The sequence below is a fragment of the Microtus pennsylvanicus genome, chromosome 22, assembly GCF_037038515.1.
Source record: "Microtus pennsylvanicus isolate mMicPen1 chromosome 22, mMicPen1.hap1, whole genome shotgun sequence".
NCBI classification, from domain to species: Eukaryota; Metazoa; Chordata; class Mammalia; order Rodentia; family Cricetidae; genus Microtus; species Microtus pennsylvanicus.
This window is the reverse complement of record NC_134600.1, coordinates 538,719-559,309: the sequence shown is the minus strand read 5'-3', so window position 1 is coordinate 559,309 and position 20,591 is coordinate 538,719. Positions and strand designations below refer to the sequence as shown.

At 46.9% G+C, this 20,591-nt stretch overlaps 1 protein-coding gene across 1 annotated transcript in view; it reads left to right on the top strand.

Moving 5' to 3' along the window:
• Window positions 1-20,591, top strand: part of Kiaa2012 (KIAA2012 ortholog) — a 104,890-nt gene that overhangs the window by 81,974 nt on the left and 2,325 nt on the right. Inside the window, exons 14-20 of the mRNA XM_075955975.1 lie at window positions 5,380-5,470; window positions 7,560-7,716; window positions 8,816-8,930; window positions 16,424-16,761; window positions 18,426-18,613; window positions 19,295-19,467; window positions 20,107-20,326. Of these exons, the coding sequence (XP_075812090.1) occupies window positions 5,380-5,470; window positions 7,560-7,716; window positions 8,816-8,930; window positions 16,424-16,761; window positions 18,426-18,613; window positions 19,295-19,467; window positions 20,107-20,326 (1,282 nt within the window). The remainder of the gene's footprint in view (window positions 1-5,379; window positions 5,471-7,559; window positions 7,717-8,815; window positions 8,931-16,423; window positions 16,762-18,425; window positions 18,614-19,294; window positions 19,468-20,106; window positions 20,327-20,591) is intronic.

Here is a 20,591-nt window from a genome sequence, read left to right as displayed (position 1 = left end):
AACAAATGGTATTTACCCCTTGGGGTGGTTGTGATAAAGAGGAGTTGAGTGGGTAGGTCTAGACAAGTATCTATCACAGATGGTCCTCAATAGGTGTTATTAGTAACTTTTTTGATTTGTATATTTTTTTTGTTTTTGAGACCTAGGCTGACCTCAAACTCACTATGCAGCTAGGGATGGCTTTGAACTCCTGTTACTATGACTTCTACCCCCCAAATGCTGAGATTACCAGCATGTGCCACCATGCCCAGCAAACCTCTTTAAGAACAAACAGAAAAGGAAACCCTTAATTATATAGTCATAATTTGTATTAATATCTTATCAAGAGAGCCTTGTTCTAACATGAAAACTACTTTTCAAGTCAGTCTCTGCAGCAGGGCAGATGGTACAACATCCCTCCTTGAGGAGCAGGTATGGTAGTGCCTGCCTGTAATCCCAGGATATAGGCATATGGCCATATAGCTAGCCTGGTCTACGTAACGGGAGACTCTGTCTCAAGAGACAAAAGAAAGCCATTCCTTGAAATGTGGCAGAATGCTTTAAGATTTATGCTGGACAGCAAATTCAGGTTCTCATGCATTCAGGCAAAGCCTCTACCACTCAGCTACCTTCCCAACCTTGCCTTAAGATTGACTGTAACCCTGCATGAAGTATGTGAAATCTCAAAGGAGCAGCCCAAAACAGTAATGGAGGGGAAGCCTCAGAAAGCAATGAGCATTTCCACGACTCCAATCAGAAAGAGAAAGCCCAGAGCCTGCCACCTTATCAAAAGGAACTTGTGAGGTTGGAGAGATGGCTCAGTGGTTAAAAGCACTGACTACTCTTCCAGAGTGTCTGAGTTCAATTCCCAGTACCCCCACATAGTGGTTCACAATCATCTTTAACTACAGTTCGTGGGACTCCAATGCCTTCCTCTGGCCTCAGCAGGTATCAGGCACACAGCTGGTGCACAGACATACATAGACGCAAAACACTCATACACATAAAATAACAATAATAAAAGAGAGGGATGTGTGATCGGTGTCCTGTTCTAACAAACGCAAAATAACTTAAGAAGGATGAGAAGCGCACTCATTTCTGCCTTGGAAACGAAGCCAAGCTGGCAGGTGGCGGGCAGATAGGGGGCAGGGAGGCTTCACCTCTGGGCTGCGAGTCCCAGGTTCCTTCTCTGCCGTAGGAGTCCATTTTTTTGTTTTTGTTTTTGTTTTTGTTTTTTCGAGACAGGGTTTCTCTGGAGCTTTGGAGCCTGTCCTGGAACTAGCTCTGTAGACCAGGCTGGTCTTGAACTCACAGAGATCCGCCTGCCTCTGCCTCCCGAGTGCTGGAATTAAAGGCATGCGCCACCATCGCCCGGCTCGTAGGAGTCCATTTTTTCCTTCCACCGTGTGGGGTCCAGGGATCCAGCTGAAGCCGGTAGGTTCTGCCACAAGTCCCCTCTCTCAGTCAGGGTTTCTCTTGTAATAAACACCAAGACCAACCCTCGAGACCCTCTGACCCAGTTACTAGGAAATGGGGAAAACAGGGTCTTGCTGACTGAACCAAACTAAACACAAGGGGGCGCTGCTCCCCACAAGCAGAAGCAGGCAGGCCCAGCGCACATCAGATCCGTTTCTGTCCCGTAGGTGCTGCCCCCTTCCTGCCTCTGAGAATCACAGTCGCTTTTCCTAGCTCAGTTTGTTTTCTCTCTCCACCCCAAACAACAGGCTCTAGCTGCCCACACTGTGGCTGGCCTAAGAGGGACTAGGATAGCCCTGCTCCCTCCACTGGTCTCTGTGGTAGCAAAGGAAGAGAAAGGAACATTTGATGCGTTTGTGAATTGTGCGAATGGGGGGTGTGATTCCCACCAACTCGAAGGAGAGCTGCCTGGGGAGTCGGGGCTTCATACTTCAAAAGCAAGTTCTTTCTTAGGGAACATCCCACACTGTCTGCTTCTCATTGCGCTCCAAGTCTCTTGCTGCCTCTGCTTCCTGGGGAGACGCAAAGTCTTACTCAGTTTCACAAATGTGTGTTGTTGGATAGTCACTGTGTACTACTGTATAGCCCCATGTCTTGTGAGTGTGCCTAAAGACAGGCCATTCTCCAGACCTCGTACACGTTCCACAAGTGAATGAAAGAATGGATCAGATGAATGAATGAATGAACGAACACGCTGAGTTTTTAGGCGAGCCACAATGACAATGTCAGGTTCCCTACCCTCAGGAACTTACAGCAGAAATTTCAACTTTGAACCCCACAAACTTCCCTGCTGGATTCAGCTCCAGCAGAGGTAATAAAGGTGTTGGAGAGGCCTGCTTGTTCATCCCAGCCGCCCAGGAACGAAATAAGTTTTCTCAGGTTTTATGTGGATTTTAGTCAATCACATTGGTGCCAATTTGTTGGAGGAGGCTGCTTGCTCTTCCCTGCTGCCTGGCTAGCTTAGACCCAAAACAATCACACAGAAGCATGGATCCTCCGCCTGAGATGGGATTAAAGGCGTGCACCACCACCATTCAACTACCATGCGGTTCTAAAATACAAAAAAGGGACTCTTGTTCTTGTCTAGTTTTATGTCAACTTGACACAAGCTAGACTCATTTGAGAAGAGGGAACCTCTGTTAAGAAAATGCCTCTGCCTGCCAGTGATTAAACGCACACCTTTAATCCCAGCACTCGGGAGGCAGAGGCAGGTGGATCTCTGTGAGCTCGAGGCCAGCCTGGTCTGCAGAGCAAGTTCCAGGACAGCTACAGCTAGGGCTGTTACACAGAGAACCCCTATCTTGAAAAACTAAACACTCACACACACACACACACACACACACACACACACACACACACACACCTCTATAAAACCGGGCTAGGCAATAGGGCATTTTCTTAATTAGTGGTTGATAGGGGAGGTCCAGCCCATTGTAGGTGGTGCTGACCCTGGTCCTGGGTTCTCTAAGAAAGCAGGCTAAGCGAGCCCTGGGCAGCAAGTCAGTAAGCAATACCCTCCATGCCATGACTTCCCTTAATAGACTGTGATTCAGGCTATGTAAGCCCAATAAACCATTTTCTCCCCAAGATGTAGAAAAGTATCTGAGATAACGTTATCACACCTCAGCATTCAAAGAACTCTTTAATATGGCCGACTGGTGTTTTCATAGTTTCCAAGTTCTTATTGTTTTACAATTGTAATTTTTTGAGTTGATTATAATCAGTTGATATGGCCTTTAAGTGCCATTTAAATTATAGGTTCCCTTCTATCTCTCCCTTCTCCTCTTCAAGCTTATGCTCAGGAAATCGGGTCACTTTGTCCTGTTGCATTTCCTGGGGTGTTGATTTTGCTGTGCCCTCCTGTTGTGGTTTCTTGTGTCTCTGCTTTCCTGTTTCCGGTACTTGGTCCTCAGGTCTAGGGATTTAATCGGATTCAGGTTTCATTTTTCCTTTTGGCAAGGCCAGGTCTGCGTCTCTCAGGACACAGAATGCTCCTTTGTCTCCTGCTGATGCCAGTATCTACAGATCCCTCAGTAGTGGGGTTGGCAAAATCACGATACCAGGTGGAATTCTGCAGTGCACGATGCCTATCTGCGCTCAATGCGCTACCGTACAGTTCGCGAGCTTGGGGCAAGGGGCTGGAGATTGAAACACACAAAGACACACAGAAACAGAGAGACAGGGACACAGACCTCTAGTCACTGGTAAGAAGCCCCTTATTCAATAGCGCCACAGAGGCTCATATACCCAACAGTCAGGTGGGCCAACAGGTGAAAACCTCATCCTCTGATCAAGTCCAAGGCAACATGTGCTCGTGAAGCAGAGCTGGTAAACAACTTTGACACAGCTTTCAGTAGCTCAAATCAGAAGGAAAGGAAAGATCTCTAGCAGGGAGGAGCAGCTGGAGGCCAGGACTCCAAGTGGTCCCAACAGAATTCTATCAATCCTTTCTCAGTTTCCAGTTTGTGTTCCTTTGGTTTTTCAAGTCAGGGTTTCTCTGTGTAGCCCTGGCTACCCTGGAACTCAATCTGTAGTAAGATGGAACAGTATAGTTTTAAGATATTATATGAATTCATTTCAATACATAGAAATAGACTTGAATAGATATAATCTTCTCTATAACCTTGGATACAGTATTCACAGATAGGAGAAACCATCATCATAAAGACGACAATACCAAACAGGTGTGGTGGCACTTGGGATCAGTCTGGGTGACCAAGCAAGATTCTACCTGGAAAAAAAAGGCAAAGAGGAGATGGCAGCCCCTCAGTTAATCCCTCAATTAATCATAAGGCAATTGTGAAAATCCCATCAAATGTGTTGACACACGCCTGCAACTCACACTTGGAAAAATAAACAAAAGAATTTCTCTTTACTGAATCACGTCCCCAGATCTCAAATGGTAGAGTGAACTGCCAGGCTAAGCCTCCGTTTCTGGACAGTGCAATTGCGCCATCTCGTGGCCATCTCTTGCTCTGCACCCAAGTTCGAAAATTTGTTCATGGGGGCTGGAGAGATGGCTCAGAGGTTAAGAGCACTGCCTGCTCTTCCAGAGGTCCTGAGTTCAATTCCCAGTAACAACATGGTGACTCACAACCATCTATAATGAGATCTGGTGCCCTCTTCTGGCCTGCAGCATACATGCAGACAAAATACTGTATATATAATTAATAAATAAACCTTAAAAAAAAAAGAAAATTTGTTCACGGCAAGGCATGCCTTCAACAAGAGCTCCCCCTACTCCCTCTACTCCCCCAACCCGACTCGAGCCACCATGTTGTAGAAATAAATCCTCACAGAGATCTTCTTGCCATGGAGATACCATTGATACTGTAATCATCTCCTAGCCTGGCCACGGTTTTTGAAGGTTGTCCCTAAGCTTCCATTATACAGATGACACTGTTTAGAGCAATTTCCTTTCTGCAGTTTTAACCACAGTGGGGCTTTTGTTTGGTTTGGTTTTCGTTTTTTCAGATAGGGTTTCTCTGTAGCTTTAGAGCCTGTCCTGAAATGAAACTCCCTCTGTAGACCAGGCTGGCCTCGAACTCACAGAGATCTGCCTGCTTCTGCCTCCCGAGTGCTGGGATTAAAGGCGTGGACCACCACTGCCAGCGTCTCTAATTTTTCATTACCAACAAATGAAATGAACAAGTTGTTACAAAAGTTGTTCTTTTGAATTGTTTCCTTGTGATAAACGCCCAGGTGAGAGTCCCTGATGAAGGTTCAAACGGGTTTCCTGGCTCTAGACACATACTGTGCTATCATTTTTCTGAAGGATAGTTTGTAATTTTAATGTCACTTGTTACAAAAAGCTCTCATCTGCACTGCTCAGGACTCGCCAATAGACATTTCCCCCCTCTCCTGATTTCCTCCTGGGAAAACTGCCTGGGTCGTTTGTTGATGGAGGGTACTCTGTTTACACAGACCCAGAGCCAAGGCACCTGACTCTTGACAGCTTCAGTACTCCCATGGATGAGTGCAACCAGACCTCTGAGGCTGACACCGTGAAAAGCTCGTAAGTGTAACACATGTGTGTGCAGCTCATAGCAACTGTGGCTTCTCCCCTCCATCGTGGTTTTTTTTTAAACTTTTTAAAAATATTTATTTATTTGTTATGTATACAATATTCTGTCTGCGTGTATGCCTGAAGGCCAGAAGAGGGCACCAGATCTCATTACAGATGGTTGTGAGCCACCATGTGGTTGCCGGGAATTGAACTCAGGACCTTTGGAAAGGCAAGCAATGCTCTTAACCACTGAGCCATCTCTCCAGCCCTCCATCATGGGTTTTCTTTGGTTAATTTATTCTGATTTTTGTTTGTTTTCTGAGATTCATGCCATCACATGCTGGTGGCTGGGATTAAAAGCAACAGGTCCCTGTGTAGTTTATACATGGATGAGTGAACCACCTAAACCGAGTTCTCCAGGTTAGGTGGGGAAGAGTGAACTTCAGTCACCTTGAAGTAGCTCTTTGGTGTGTCCGTGAACCTGACATTTACAGAGACCATAGAAGGCTGGGACAATCAGTTCATCCTGGCTCCTCCAGTTGTTAACTCTGAGCAGAATAAAGATGGCCAGTTATCACCATGGCTTCTTCTCATCCCCGCCAAGGCAGGAACACCTTCCCTGGATGCTTCCTGTGAGCTCGCTGGTCCAGGCCTTTGTCCCCAGTCTCCTCTGGTTATGGCCTCTGCTGTGGTCTTCTCCGCTACCAGCTGGAACGAGACCTTATTGTGGGTTCCATGAGCCTAGGGTGATTAGAGATCAGCAGTATAACTCTCTGGTCTAAAAGGTTTTGTGCCAAGCCAGAAGCAAAAGAAGAAAGGCTCCGTGGTTGAGGCAGTCACTAAAGATTTCTTTCTTTCTTTCTTCCTTTCTTCCTTTCTTTTTTATTTTTGTAATCCCTTTTCTGCAACATATTTTAAATAGGTTATTACATCTACCTTCTCCCTAGCTAAAATCAATGAGATAATGAGAGAGTTCTTTTTTTTTTTTTCGCAAGAGGACAGAAAAATAAATAAATAAAACACTCCACAAAATGCATTACAGTTATTGTGACTAAAATTGGGATTTAACACAGATTCCTAAGTGTGGAAGAGAAAAACAGCAACACAGCCAGGCCCACAGTGCACATTTACAGCGGGCTCGTTCCTTGGGGAAACAGGTTTTCCTCGCACATTCTGAAGCAGACTTCTGTGAGTTTTTATAGGGTGTCACTGAATGACTTAAAGACTTTAAAGACTCATATATTTACAGGAAATTCCATTGACCTCATTCAACAAATATTTCTCAAGTCTCCGCAGGAAGGCCCTGGGCTAGCATGCCACAGTAAATATATTGATTTAACTGAAAAGAAAAAAAAGACCCAGAAGAGACCCAGCACCCAGCAGGCACTGATGCTGTCCTTGCCACCCACAGACGTAAGCCAGAGATGGCAAGGACACTAGAACACACAAGACTGGGCACACACACACACACACACACACACACCACCTTGTAGTGGCTGAATCGATTGAGAATAAAACTCATAGAGGCAAAGTAATGAACGGGACAACTGCATGCATCTTTGTTAGAGGTCGTTTTCCTTTCCCAGCTAAGCCCTTGACAGAAGACATCTGTGTGATTCTGTGAGGGTTATCTGACCGCTACACGGCACCCCACGGATCGATCTCCAGGGTTGATTCAGCTGATCTGACTGGCGAGGTGTATGGCTCCCCCTTCCCTCACGGTTCCACACATGTCCCTCCCAAAGCTGCTGGCTCCACGAAGAGGAAAACCTTCCTCAAACACGGGAGGACCTGTCTTTCTCTGGTCCAGGGTCCTCTCGTAGTTGAGCTTCCCTGATAGAACCTCCAAATGAGCTCTCAATTAAAGGTGTAAAATAGGCAATGAAAAGAAGTGGACTGTTTCTCCCTATGTTTATGTACTAGGGCTTTAGGGAACCCCAAAAGTGAAGCTCACCCTTCCTAACCGCCCTTATGCGGGAACACGAGGAGAAAGTTGCCTATGCATGTCAAAAATCCTGGCAGCATCTTCCTTTGCTCTCTTCCCTCCCGCTTACAGGTTTCGTCATGAAATTGGTCTGCTGGCTTGCTCTTTTCAAAGGGACAGGGATGTGCACGGAGGACTACTAGAACATGAGCCTGCATCCCCAGAGAAGCTGGGGTCTGAGACTGCATCTCTTCTTCCAAGGAAAAAAAATAAGAAGACGAAACCGAAACCCAAATCGTTCGGCCAGCAGACCTCAGCTGCCGCCAGTCACGTGAGTGTGAGAATAGAGAATCTGGTCCAGAAACCCTGCCTCCAAGGCTCCACGTAGACTTATGGAGGTTGCTTAATAGATACGAGCACTTCACAAAAGGAGCAACGGCGGGGGGGGGGGGGGGGGGGGGGGGGGGGGTCCAGCCACGGTCTGCTCACCCAAGCTGCATCTTCTTGTCAAACCCTACGAAACTACAAAGTAGGAAACCTCTTTCAGGAGATGTTGTTACAGTCTATATGAAAAGGCTACCATGGCTCTTGCTACCTGTTAGGAATATTTCCTAACGCGAGCTCTCTGCCAACGCCAAAAATCCTAATCAAGCCAAATCACAAGAAGCCGAATTAAAGGATATCCAGGTTTTAATGTGATTCCTGCGCTCTCTGGTGCCCTCCCCCCAAACGGGAAGCCGCCAACGCAACCACGAAGGGGGGCGGCACCAGGAAGGAACTCTCCCTCAAATAGACTTGGGGAGTGGTCAAGATTTGGGGGGCTGCCTTGACACTCATCCGAGGAGGGGTCAAAGTTTGGCGGGCATAGGGGCGGGGCCTCCAAAGATGGGGGCCAGAGATGGGACTTACACTACTTGCCCCGGGAGTTTTCTCAGAGTTAGCACACGATGTAGCAGTCAGTGGACACAAAGCCGGTCTGAGTTCCATCAGTTGGCCAACAGTAGCAGCGCTAACAAGAAAATCGCTTCCTTTGCTTCAAGCTCTGCAGACCATGACATAACATCAGAAAAGAAGGCAGGCCATACAGGGCTTTTCTTACTCTTTCTTCTCTGAAATTTTTCCTGGTTATTTTAAAGAAAAGGTACCCTTTTCCCCACCGGCTCCACACTCTGAAGTTGATTGCCTATTTCATCCAGAACTCAAATGTGTTCCATTCTAAGCCACCTTGTTCTTCCGGCATAATCTCCATTTGATAAACTCTTTCTCTTTGGAGCCTGTCCTGGCACTCATATACCAGGCTGGCCTTGAACTCACAGAGTTCAAGCCTCCCAAGGGCTGGGATGAAAGGCCTGCACCACCACCATCTGGCTTGATAAACGTTTTTAGTTCCTATGTGTATCATGATCCTCTTTCTAAATTTCTTCCTTTAGGGAAAGGATTTGGTTGACAAGGCAAAGAGGAAGAAAAGAACCAAGACAAACAAGGCCAGAGGACCCAAAACAGAGGGAGAAGGAAGGGTCTTGGGGCACGCAGAGGCTGCTGGAGGTAAGGAAGGATGTCCGTGAGGAGTAGCTCAGACTCCAGTGGGCAAGGAGGCAGTGTGGACAATGGACTTGGCTCCTGCAGGTCGAGCTTTGCCCGACTACCTGGCCAAGCTGGCTCAGTGCACATGAGCAGAGAAAACCATGTCTGAGAAGAGACCTGTGATGACCGTGACGGGGGGCTGCTAACAACGGCACTCTGTGCATGTTGAAATGAGTGCCGCCATGCTGTCTCACCCAAGGCTGAGAGAGGTGGGGTAAGCGGCATCAGAGGAAAAGTGGACCCAGGGTTTGTCGCAATGCACATCACCACGGCTGCCACTATGAGCTAATAACTACAGGCTGAGATCTGTAATCTGAAAAAACACTGAAATGCAAAATGGACCCAAGTCTGAAACTTCCGGAACATCAACAAGATACCACAAGTAGATTCCGTACCTGGCCTCACAGAAAATACTGTGTAAGGCTCATGAGTTTACAGTGTATTTGAACTCAGTTTTTTGTTTGTTTGGTGTAACACCCGATTTGGTGTTACACCCTCGGTACAGTTCGCGCGCCTCTGTACCGAACGCGAGTCGGGCAAGGGCCTGGAGATTGAAAAGAAGACACAGAGAGACCAGGGTCATTCGGAAGGAGATCAGCCGAATGCCACTTTATTCAGCGTTGGGGGAGTTTTTATCTACCTGACGGCAGCACAAGGATCTCCGCCCAGGCAGGTGGGAAATTACCATATTATCAATGGAGTGAATGCCCTGCAGCTAACCACCAGGCGGGGCAGGCATAGCACAGAAACACACAGGAAGCTTAGCTGGTAGATCATAAACTGTCCCCACAAATGCACCACAGGAATAAGGGAGACCAGGGCCCTACAGGTCCCCCTTTTGTATAAATTATGACTAGGCCTGTCTTGGGTGGCATTGGACGTCAGGCAATACCCCTTACCCGTCATGGGAAAGCATCCAGGTCAAAACACATTTCCTGTCTTAGGTTGAGGCAGGCCCCCCAAAAGCCTTTCCCGTCTTTGGCTCACTAGTCATCCATCACCGAGTTCAGCCAGATTTGTGCTGAAAGATTCTCTGGGGCAATAGCTAAGGGGACTTGCCACGTGGCAACATTGACCTGAGCTTGCCTTTGGCTCTGGCATCATAACCATGAAGATGATGCTCCAGCATATGTAAGCATCCCTTAAGGAGACTGTGCTTGCTCAATCCTTAATAATTCTGCCCAAATTGGAGCCTTTTAAGTAAGGTCTCAGCGCTGGTGAAAATAACCCTGGTATAGCTAACTAGAATAATCTGAGAGCCAATTAGTAAATTGTACACCTCAGGGTCCGTGAATAACAGCAATAAGCTTATTACTGTAACATCTAGCAGTGGTCTTTAACCACAACCAAGAGCAAAATTAACTGCAATATTCATATGTAAATTTAGCTCAATTTTATCAATGGAATGAATGCCCTGCAGCTAACCACCAGGCGGGGCAGGCATTGCACAGAAACACACAGGAAGCTTAGTAAGTTGATCAGCCAAAGCGTTTCCCTCACTCAAAGGACCAGGGAGGTCAGTATGAGCCCGCAAATGCCCTACGTAAATGGGTACAGATCGGGCCCAAAGCAAAGTTTGAATAGCCAATAACTGCATCTGGACTCGAGATACAGAGGCAATATAAGCTGCAGTTTCCAACGGTGCAAGAATTTTGCTTATATACTGACTGTCAGTAAAAAGGTTAAATGGAATATCAGCATATTTCTCTAGGGCCATCTGGACAGCAACCAATTCAGCCACCTGAGCAGAGTTAGTATTAACAGACTGAATATCAAAATCAGGAGGGGAGGCTACCACAGCTCTCCCGGTGGAAGATCCATCAGTAAACACATTTCGTGCCCCTGCCAGAGGCTGCAAAGAAATCATTTTAGGGAAACATACCGGATGATTTTTAAAGAAGGTGACTAACTTATCAGAAGGATAATGATTGTCTAACTTGCAGGGATTAGTGCATAAAAATAAAGTCCAATCTTCAGCAAAATTTTGTAACCAAGTTATTTCTGCCTGGGTATAAGGTGTAATAACCTTATCAGGTAACACTCCAAAAATTTGCAAACTAAGCTTATATCCTTTCTGAATAACACGTAGCACAGCTGATGGATATGAGATAACAATTTTTACAGGCGACACATGTTCATGCACCCACAGGATGGGTCCTTGCTGCCAAAAAAACTCCAGTAGGACTATGCTTGGAGGGGAAAATTATCAAAAGCAGTGGCTGACTATAGTCAATATAATTAATATGAGCAGAGGCAAGCTTTTCTTCAATTAGAGTAATACATTGCCTTGCTTGAGGTGTTAACTCACGAAAGGAGGTTGGGTCTGGATTCCCCTGCAGAATGTCAAAAAGTGGTTTTAAGTCTCCAGTAGGAATTCCCAGACTGGGCCGGACCCAATTTAGGTCTCCAAGCAACTTTTGAAAATCATTCAAAGTTCGTAGTCTATCTAGGCGAAGAGTAACCTTCTGCGGTTTTACTCCTGTCTGCAACAGCTGATGCCCCAAGTATTGATATGGAAACTGTTGTTGTACTTTTTCAGAAGCAATAACTAACCCAGCATGTGCTAGGCATTCTTGCAAGTCAGCAAAAGCCTCAAGGACTACTTTTGGGTCCTGTCCAGCTAATAGGATGTCATCCAAATAATGACTTATATACAGTTGAGAATATTTATACCTAATAGGGGCAATAACCCGTGCCACAAACATTTGGCAAATTACAGAACTATTGGCCATACCCTGGGGCAGTGTTACCCATTGGTAGCACTTGTATGGTTCTTTGAAATTTATAGAAGGTACACTGAAAGCAAATTTATCAGAGTCTTTTGGATGCAAGGGAATGGTGAAAAAACAATCCTTCAGGTCAATAACTAAAAGATAATATCCTGCTAGAATACCTACAGGCTGAGGCAACCCAGGTTGAGTTGCCCCCATAATTTCCATGTAATCATTTACTGCTTTAAGATCTTGCAATAACCTCCATTTACCAGACTTTTTCTTAATAACAAAGATAGGGGTATTCCAGGGAGAAGTGGATGGCACTATGTGTCCTGCTTCTAGCTGTTCCTGGACTAGAGTACGAGCAGCCTGTAATTTCTCTTTACTCAGGGGCCATTGCTCTATCCAAACAGGTTTTTCAGTTTTCCATTTTATAGGAATGCTTTCTGGCTGCTCTGCAATGGCCCCTAGGAAAAATTTCCTAACCCTGCACGCTGTCCAGGTGACTGTTGTATTATTTTCTTGTCTGCTAAAATCTGCACATCCCCCTGCAGATTTTTGCCCAAACCCTGACCAGGGACAAAGCCCTGCTTCAATAGCATACGCTGCACAGGTTCAGTGGTCAGAACTGCTCCCATAGCTTGCAAAACATCTCTTCCCCACAAATTAAGAGGAAGGTGTTCCAGGACAAATGGTTTAAAAATGCCCTTATGGCCTTCTTCGTCCTCCCAATCCAAATATTGAGTACTGCACTCTGGAGAACTGGCCGTTCCTACTCCCTGCAAGGTAGTAGAGGCTGGCTGTAGAGGCCAGTCTGCAGGCCAGTGCCTTTTAGCAATCACTGAAGAATCAGCCCCTGTATCAGGAAGGCCTTGGAACCTTTTCCCATTGACTATTAAAGTAAGAGTGGGGCGATTTTCTAAACTAGAAACCCAATAAGCTCCAGGGGATCCTGTGGAGCCAAATCCCTTGTCCCCTCGTTCTTGTTTAAAGAAAGGATTAGTAGAGCGAAACATGGGCAAAAGCACTAATTGAGCTATTCTCGTTCCTTGAGGGATGACAAGGACTCCCATACCAGCTTCAATCATAATTTTAATTTCTCCAGTAAAATCACAGTCTATAATTCCTGGTAAAATTTTGATTCCCTTGAGAGCAGAACTACTTCTACCCAAAACTATACCTACTGAACCCTCTGGGATAGGTCCAAATACTCCAGTCCCCAAGGCTTGCACACCCATTTGTGGGGTCAATACTACTCGGGCGGAGGTACAGAGATCCAGTCCTGCACTTCCTGAGGTGCCTCGTACAAGGTCGTTGACAGTGAGGCATTTCTCTGAGGAATGAATCTGATGGGAGCTGCTGCTCCGCTCATGGCCCCGTACACTTGTGTTTTGGGGGCCCGGGGCAGGCCCCTCCCCCCATTTTTTGACCTGGGGATAAGATTTCCTTGACTGTCCATCTTAGAGTGACAGGCATTGGCCCAGTGAACTCCCTTATGGCATATTGGGCAAACACCTGGATTTCCTCTAGGCTGATTAATTGCTCCTTTACCAGCAGGGCAGTTCCTTTTGAGGTGTCCTGACCTTCCGCATTGAAAACAATTCCTAGGCCTAGCTCCACCCTGACCTTCCTTGAGGGCAGAAACAATGACCTGGCCCATCACGTGGGTGCCATCAATGTCTCTGCATAATCGGATAAAGTCATTCAAATCTCCATCTCTATGGGGGCGTAAAACTTGCTGACAGAACTTGTTTGCATTTTCGAAAGCCAAATGTTTAACGACTGGCATAGCTGAATCCACATCCCCAAAAATGCGGCTTCCCACCTGTAGAAGGCGGTCAATGAACTCAGAATAAGGTTCTGAAGATCCTTGAAGGATCTTTGAAAGCTGTTCTCGTGATCCTTTGTTAGGTAAAGTTTTCCAAGCTTTAACGGCTGCTGCAGCTATCTGAGCATAAATTGCAGGATCATAAGCAATCTGTGCTTCTAAGCTAGCATATTGTCCTTCACCAGTTAACATGTCAAGGTTATTCTGGGGGAAACCTGCTTCAGCATTTTTGCCTGCAGTCTTTTTGCAATTTTCCTGCATTTCACCTCTCCACAACAAATAATCTCCCCCTGAAAGACAAGCCCTGCAAAGCTGCATCCAGTCACTGGGTATAAGGTTGAGTTCTGCAAAGGATTCCAATAAAGCTACAGTGAAAGGAGCATGAGCTCCATAGTCCATGCTTCTTTTAAGTCTGCTTCTTTTAACTGCTTAATATCCTTAAAGGCCAGAGGGTTATGTTGCCTGGCCCTCTGTCCCTGCTGATCAATCTTTTCCACAACAGGATAAATCTGCTTCTCTCCACTTAGATTATTTAACCTGTCCCGGATCTCTCGGATTTCTGCCTCTAAGTCCATAGGGGCAGAAGCAGTAGTGCAAGGATTATGCGGAGGCGGTCTCATGGAGACATCTCCGTTTGCTTCCTTCCTTTCCTTTTTCTAACTTCTTTTTTATCAGTGCGATCTCCTTTTCTAAAATTTCTTCTTCTTCTTCTATATCCTTTCTATTACTTCCTGTTCCTAAAACTTCCTGTTCCTCAAAACTCTTAATAGAACTCACAGATTCTACTTCCTGAATCTCCTCAAGGGTTTTGTTTAAACACTCTAATTGCTCTTTCACTTTAACATCATCACTGAGAAGAGCATCTCTGACCAAGCGCCATAGTGAAAATATCACCATGGGGAATTCTTGTGGCCCTCGCTCTTTCAGTGCATTTTGAAGATCAGCCTTTACCTGCTCCCAATCAGTAATATTAAACCCCCCTGCATGTAGGAACCAGGGACTAAACTCTAAAACTGTCTTAATGATCTCTTCTGCTGTCTCAACTTTAATACCGGTGCCTTTATTTTCCAAAAGACCTAACAACTGGCCTGTTAACCGGCCCTTTAACACAGGAACAGAATAACTTGCACCCATAACAATTCACCCTCGCCGCACAATTTCTTACCTGCTGGCCAGCCTTCCCGAGGGCGACCTCTCAGGGATCCCTACTTCCCGATCTCGCAGATGGGTCTAGTTGCCGATGATCATCTCGCTGGGGCCTCCAATTGTAACACCCGATTTGGTGTTACACCCTCGGTACAGTTCGCGCGCCTCTGTACCGAACGCGAGTCGGGCAAGGGCCTGGAGATTGAAAAGAAGACACAGAGAGACCAGGGTCATTCGAAAGGAGATCAGCCAAATGCCACTTTATTCAGCATTGGGGGAGTTTTTATCTACCTGACTGCAGCACAAGGATCTCCGCCCAGGCAGGTGGGAAATTACCATATTATCAATGGAGTGAATGCCCTGCAGCTAACCACCAGGCGGGGCAGGCATAGCACAGAAACACACAGGAAGCTTAGCTGGTAGATCATAAACTGTCCCCACAAATGCACCACAGGAATAAGGGAGACCAGGGCCCTACAGTTTGGTTGGTTTTTTGAGACAGGGTTTCTCTGTAACTTTGGAGCCTGTCCTGGAACTAGCTCTTGTAGACCTGGCTGGCCTCAAACTCACAGAATCCACCTGTCTCTGCCTCCGGAGTGTGGGGATTAAAGGCATGCATCACCACTGTCCAACTTGAATATAGTTTTATTTTGATTCTGAATAAAACCCCTTGCTACTTTAAGAAAAACATCAAACCTTTACCTTCAAGCTGAGGGCCAAATGTTTATATGAAGCATTAACAAACTGTGGGGTTGGGCTTGAATCCAGTCACCAGGATTTAAAATTATACGCATTTAACGTATGTGTAAATATTCTAAAACCAGGAAGGATCCCTAATCTGAAATGCTTCTGTTCCCAGACGTCTCAGGAAAGCGATGCCCAGCTTAGGCAGAGAGCTTAGGAAGGGGAGGATGAGGTAGGGTCTGAGTGTTCTGAGCCTTAGAAGACCTCAGACACTTCCGAACTTCCTTTAGCCTAAAACTCACACCTCCTCTTTATCGTTCCCGAGATTTGTGGACCCTTTAAACAAGTCACGTTTTTTGGAAGGACAACAGTGGGTCCCTGGAGACAACCCTGGGGACAGATCTGATTTTGGTTTGCTCTTCGAACTCTTGCTGCAATTACATTTATTTAGCCCTCAGCATTCCCAGGAGTAGGGAAAACAATGCCCTTGATCCTCTGAGTATTAAACCGACCCCATTAGAGCTGTGATCTGGGCAGGACTGTCAGACGTGCTGAGATTCTCCTCAGGAGTCCTGCCCCATCGTCATCTGGGTGAGATGGAACCTTTCTTTGGGTTCATTGGGGATTGAACCTTGGGCCCTACATAACTAAACGCATGCTCTACCACTTAGCTGTATCTGCATCCAGAATGCAGCCTTTCCAGCAGTGATATTGCTGCATGGTTCCATCTTTATTGACCTAAATATAACGCAGGGCTGCTCTTCTCAAATCATTATTACAATGCATATTCTATTCACCCAGATTCTAGTCATGAATTCAGGAATATGCACATCAATTTATCTTATGCTAATCTTAAAGGTTATAAAAGAGCCAGGTGTGGTGGCACACGCCTCTAATCCCAGCACCCGAGAGGCGAAGGTATAAGGGTCTCTTTGAATCTGAAGACAGTCCGGTCTATATAGTGAGTTCCAAGACAGCCCAAGCTTCATAGTGAGGTCCTGTCTCAAAAGGGTTACTAAAGAGAATGAGCGGAGTCACGTTTCTCCCACTCAGCAACCTCTGTCCCCCGTCGCTTCCCCCAGGAAAGTCAAAGGATTCAAGAACCGAAAAGAAATCAGAGCTAATTCCGAGAGAAAAGAAACCGAGAATCAAAGTGAAAAGGACACAGAAAGAGAGGAACGCGGAGACAGCGGAAGAGCTGAGTGAGCCCGACGTCGCTAACGCCAAAGAAGCAGGTGGTACCTCAGAGAAAGGGCTTCTCCGTCCACACTCTGCCACCGAGGAGCCTTGGCTTTCTCCTGAATCAGATGCTCTGGAGAGCCAGGTTTTTATAGACGGAAGATTGTCACACACACAGACCACGGGTGTCATTAACAACATGGAATCTGAAAAAGAGAGAAGCCCTGAAGACCCTTCCAAGGTATGAGCAGGTGTCCTCTCTTGGCAAGAAAGAGGAAGCTTTTTCTCTTCACTCAGCAGAACTGCAGATGAGGGGAATGTCCCTCAATAGGATGGACTTCCCAAAACAGCTCTATTACATGGCGATTGATTGATTGATTGATTGATTGATTGATTGATTGATTTTTGAGACAGGGTTTCTCTGTGGTGCCCTGGCTGTCCTGGAACTCTCTCTATAGGCCAGCCTGACCTCAAATTCAACTGAGATCCTCCTGCCGCTGCCTCCTGAGTGCTGGGATTAGAGGTGTGCGCCACTGCACCTGGCAAGTCATGGTCTTACTTGTTCTTTGGTGGCTTGAGACCCTAGTTAGAAGCCAGACCTGATCTCACTTTGAAGTGAGTGAGGCATTCTGGGATGCCCCAAACTGCCAGGGAATGTGTCCCATACTAAGGAGTAGGAGGTAGATATGGGGGGCCATCCGAGAGAGGTACATGTCTCACTGGGACAGAGAAAGGGAGACCCAGAGGCTGTTAGAATCAAGCCACATCCTCAGCTTGGTCTGGCACATTGCAAAGGCAATGGTGTGCAGCTGGACCAGGTAGCTCATGGCACGGCTTTCACGGGGTACATTTTATGAGTTGCTGTGTACGCTCCAGTGACCTCGATTCTTTTTTTTTTTTAATTTTTTTAGATTTTATTTATTTATTATGTATACAACACTTCTTCCATGTATGCCAGCAGGCCAGAAGAAGGCACCAGATTTCATTATAGATGGCTGTGAGCCACCATGTGGTTGCTGGGAATTGAACTCGGGACCTCTGGAGCTCTGGAGGAGCAATCAGTGCTCTTAACCTCTGAGCCATCTCTCCAGCCCCAGTGACCTCGATTCTAAGGTGCACGTTTGAATAGAAAATTTGAATGAGCCAGGCAGTGGTGGCACACCTAAAATTGTGACCGAGTAAGGAGGCAGCATTGGAGAGAAAAAGGAAGATACATTTTATAAGCTGGGAAAAAACCCTCCACTGAAATGGTGGGTTAACTAAGCCTGACTCCTCTATAGCCAAGACTGCATACTGCATCTGGTAAAACACCCTCTTTTGTCATTGTTTGTTTGTTTGTTTTTCAAGACAGGGTTTCCCTGTGTAACAGTCCTAGCTGTCCTGGAACTCACTCTGTAGACAGGGCCTGCCTCTGCCTCCTGAGTGCTGGGAATAAAGGCGGGTGCCACCACCGTGCAGCTAAAACAGCCTCTTACCAGGACCATGCCCCCCAGCCCCAGCTTCAAGTTCCAGAAGTCCCACCCCCACCCCCGAGATTTTCATTTGTTGGCCCAAATGGAGCCCTGGCATATTTTAAAGCTCCTTGGGCAGTTCTGAAGTGCGGCTAGGGTTGTAAAGGCCAGAACTTCTGACACACAGGAGAGTATGTCTGTTATCTCAGTGAGTACTGGATGTATGTAGCCTTAAGGAAGACCGTCTCAGGACAGCCGTGCTCGCCCAATCCCAAAGCAAGTGAAAGACTTGAATGTAGGTCATTCCAGCCGCTCAGCCGGCCAGGCAGAGGCAGTCTATGCCACTGTGGTGGCAGTGTTAAGTCAGCTGTAAGATTCCATCTCTGATGAGAGAAAACCAATCTGGGCTGCAGCTGGGTCTGTCCCTTACACTGATACCACTCTGATCTCTTAGGCCCTCCTGGATAAGGCTTCTCGGGACAGAATTCGCCTAGAGAGGGCAGAGATGAGGCGGCTGGAGGTGGAGCGGAAGAGAAGGGAGCAGGAAGAGTTGGCCAGGCTCCATAAGGAGCAGCTGGAGAGAGCAGAGAAGATGAAGGAGGAGCTGGAACTGGAGCAGCAGAGGCGCGCTGAGGAGATCCGGTGGGCCAGCAGCCCAGAGACACAAGGCAGGGCAAACCTTCCCCAGGGGCATAGCTCAGTGCTAAGGCTCCTGCCCTGACCCAAAATCAAAGGAACAACCTGGACCAGAGATAAGAAACTGCCTTGACCATGTGGGTTACTCAAGATAGATGCGCATGGGGAATTTGGGGGAAGGTGTTGAGATTCATTCCTGCATTTATCCAATGCCTGCTGTTGTCTGCTCTGTACTAGGCTTTTAATCTCCACAACCCTAAGAGGCAAGAATTTCAAGATCCATACTTGAATAGAAAATAAAGAGGCTGGAGAGATGGCCCAGGGATTAAGATCACTAGCTACTCATCTAGAGGACCTGAGTTCCATTTCCATCACCCACACGGCAGCTCACTGCCACTCCAGTTCCCAGGGATATGCCTATGCAGACAAGCAAAAAAATCCTCATGCACATAAAATAAATCTAAAAAAAATAGAAAATAAAATGCAGAGAATTTAAGGCGCTTAAATCCTGGGCCACAGCACTGAGCTATATGCCACAACATCTAGACCTCTAGACTCCTGTCTCTCACCTCTACCCTTCAACCATGGCTGTAGAAAACCTGTTCTCGAGGGGTGCTTCCAAAGCCTATTGCCAGTTGGTTGGGCCTGTATCTTCTGCCCTTCCTCTGACATCTGCTGTGTTCTCAGCCTGAGGAAGCAGAGGCTGGAGGAAGAGCGGCAGCGGCAGGAGGAAGAGGAGAGGAAGAGGAGGCGCCAGCTGCAGGCGGCCCAGGAGAGAGCCCGGCAGCAGCAGGAGGAGTTCCGGAGGAAACTACAAAAACTGCAGAGAAAAAGGCAGCAGGAGGAGGTGGAGAGGGCTGGTGAGAAAACCCCTGTGCTTTTGTTAGCTCCCATCTCCTGGACCAAACATATTTTTAAATCCACATGTGTAAGCTGCTTTGTTCTTTTTCCCATAATGGTAATTATGTCTGCCCACAGAGGATGGGGTATGAACAGAAGACTCTTGTGGAAACAACTGCAGGGTCGGGTCGGTCTTCTGGTTCAGCAATTGCCCCGGCCAGCATTGCTCAGGCACTATGTGAACTGCTCTACTTGGCCCTTTCCCCAGATAGTCACAAATATCTGGGGAGCCTCAGACCATACCTTCAGGGGTGGATCAGATCATCTTTTCCAGATCAGCAAACTTTTCCAGACAAGGTAGAAAGTTCAGCAGATGATGCTGTGGTCAATTCCTGGTTCACACTCTTTAGACTAGTCAGAGTCTAGGTAGGTCAGCGTGTTTCTCTAGACCCTGGTCTGACGCTCCTGCCCACACAGCTGCTCACTGCCTCATGAACTCAACCGTTAGGAAAATCTTCCCTAAGGCTTTTTAATACCCATAGGCACTTTGCCAGAGGACTTGGATTAGTAAACCCATGGAGGCTCTCCTGGCAGATCAGAAATACCAACTGCTCTAGCTAGTGAGGCCCCTCCACTGAACACCTCTTTATGTTCCGCAGAGGCTGAGAAGCAACGGCAGAGAGAATTGGAAATGCAGTTGGCAGAAGAACAGAAACGCCTGATGGAAATGGCTGAAGAAGAACGGCTGGAGTACCAGTGGCAGAAACTGGAAGCAGAAGAAAAGGCTCGGCAGGAGGCTGAGGAAAAGAGGCAACGGGAAGAGGCGGTGGCAAGACTGGCTCTGGAGGAAGCCATGAAACTTGCCCAGGAGCAAGACAGGTACTTCTCGTAAACAAGAGTTGGACAAAAGCTGCCCTCAGGGCTTGTTTCAGAGGCTTGATGATCTGGTGCCAGTTCTCACCTTACACGGCCTTCCTTACACCACAGTTCTCTCATCCCCTAGCGCAGGGCAGGATTCTGACATGGCTCATAGAACTTGTATTGAAGCTAGACACGCATTTAGGAGATCATTTCTCTTAATCTGGTTTACAGATAAGTAAATCCCAGGGTTAGTGTGCAGCAGGTTGGTAGAATATTTAGATTA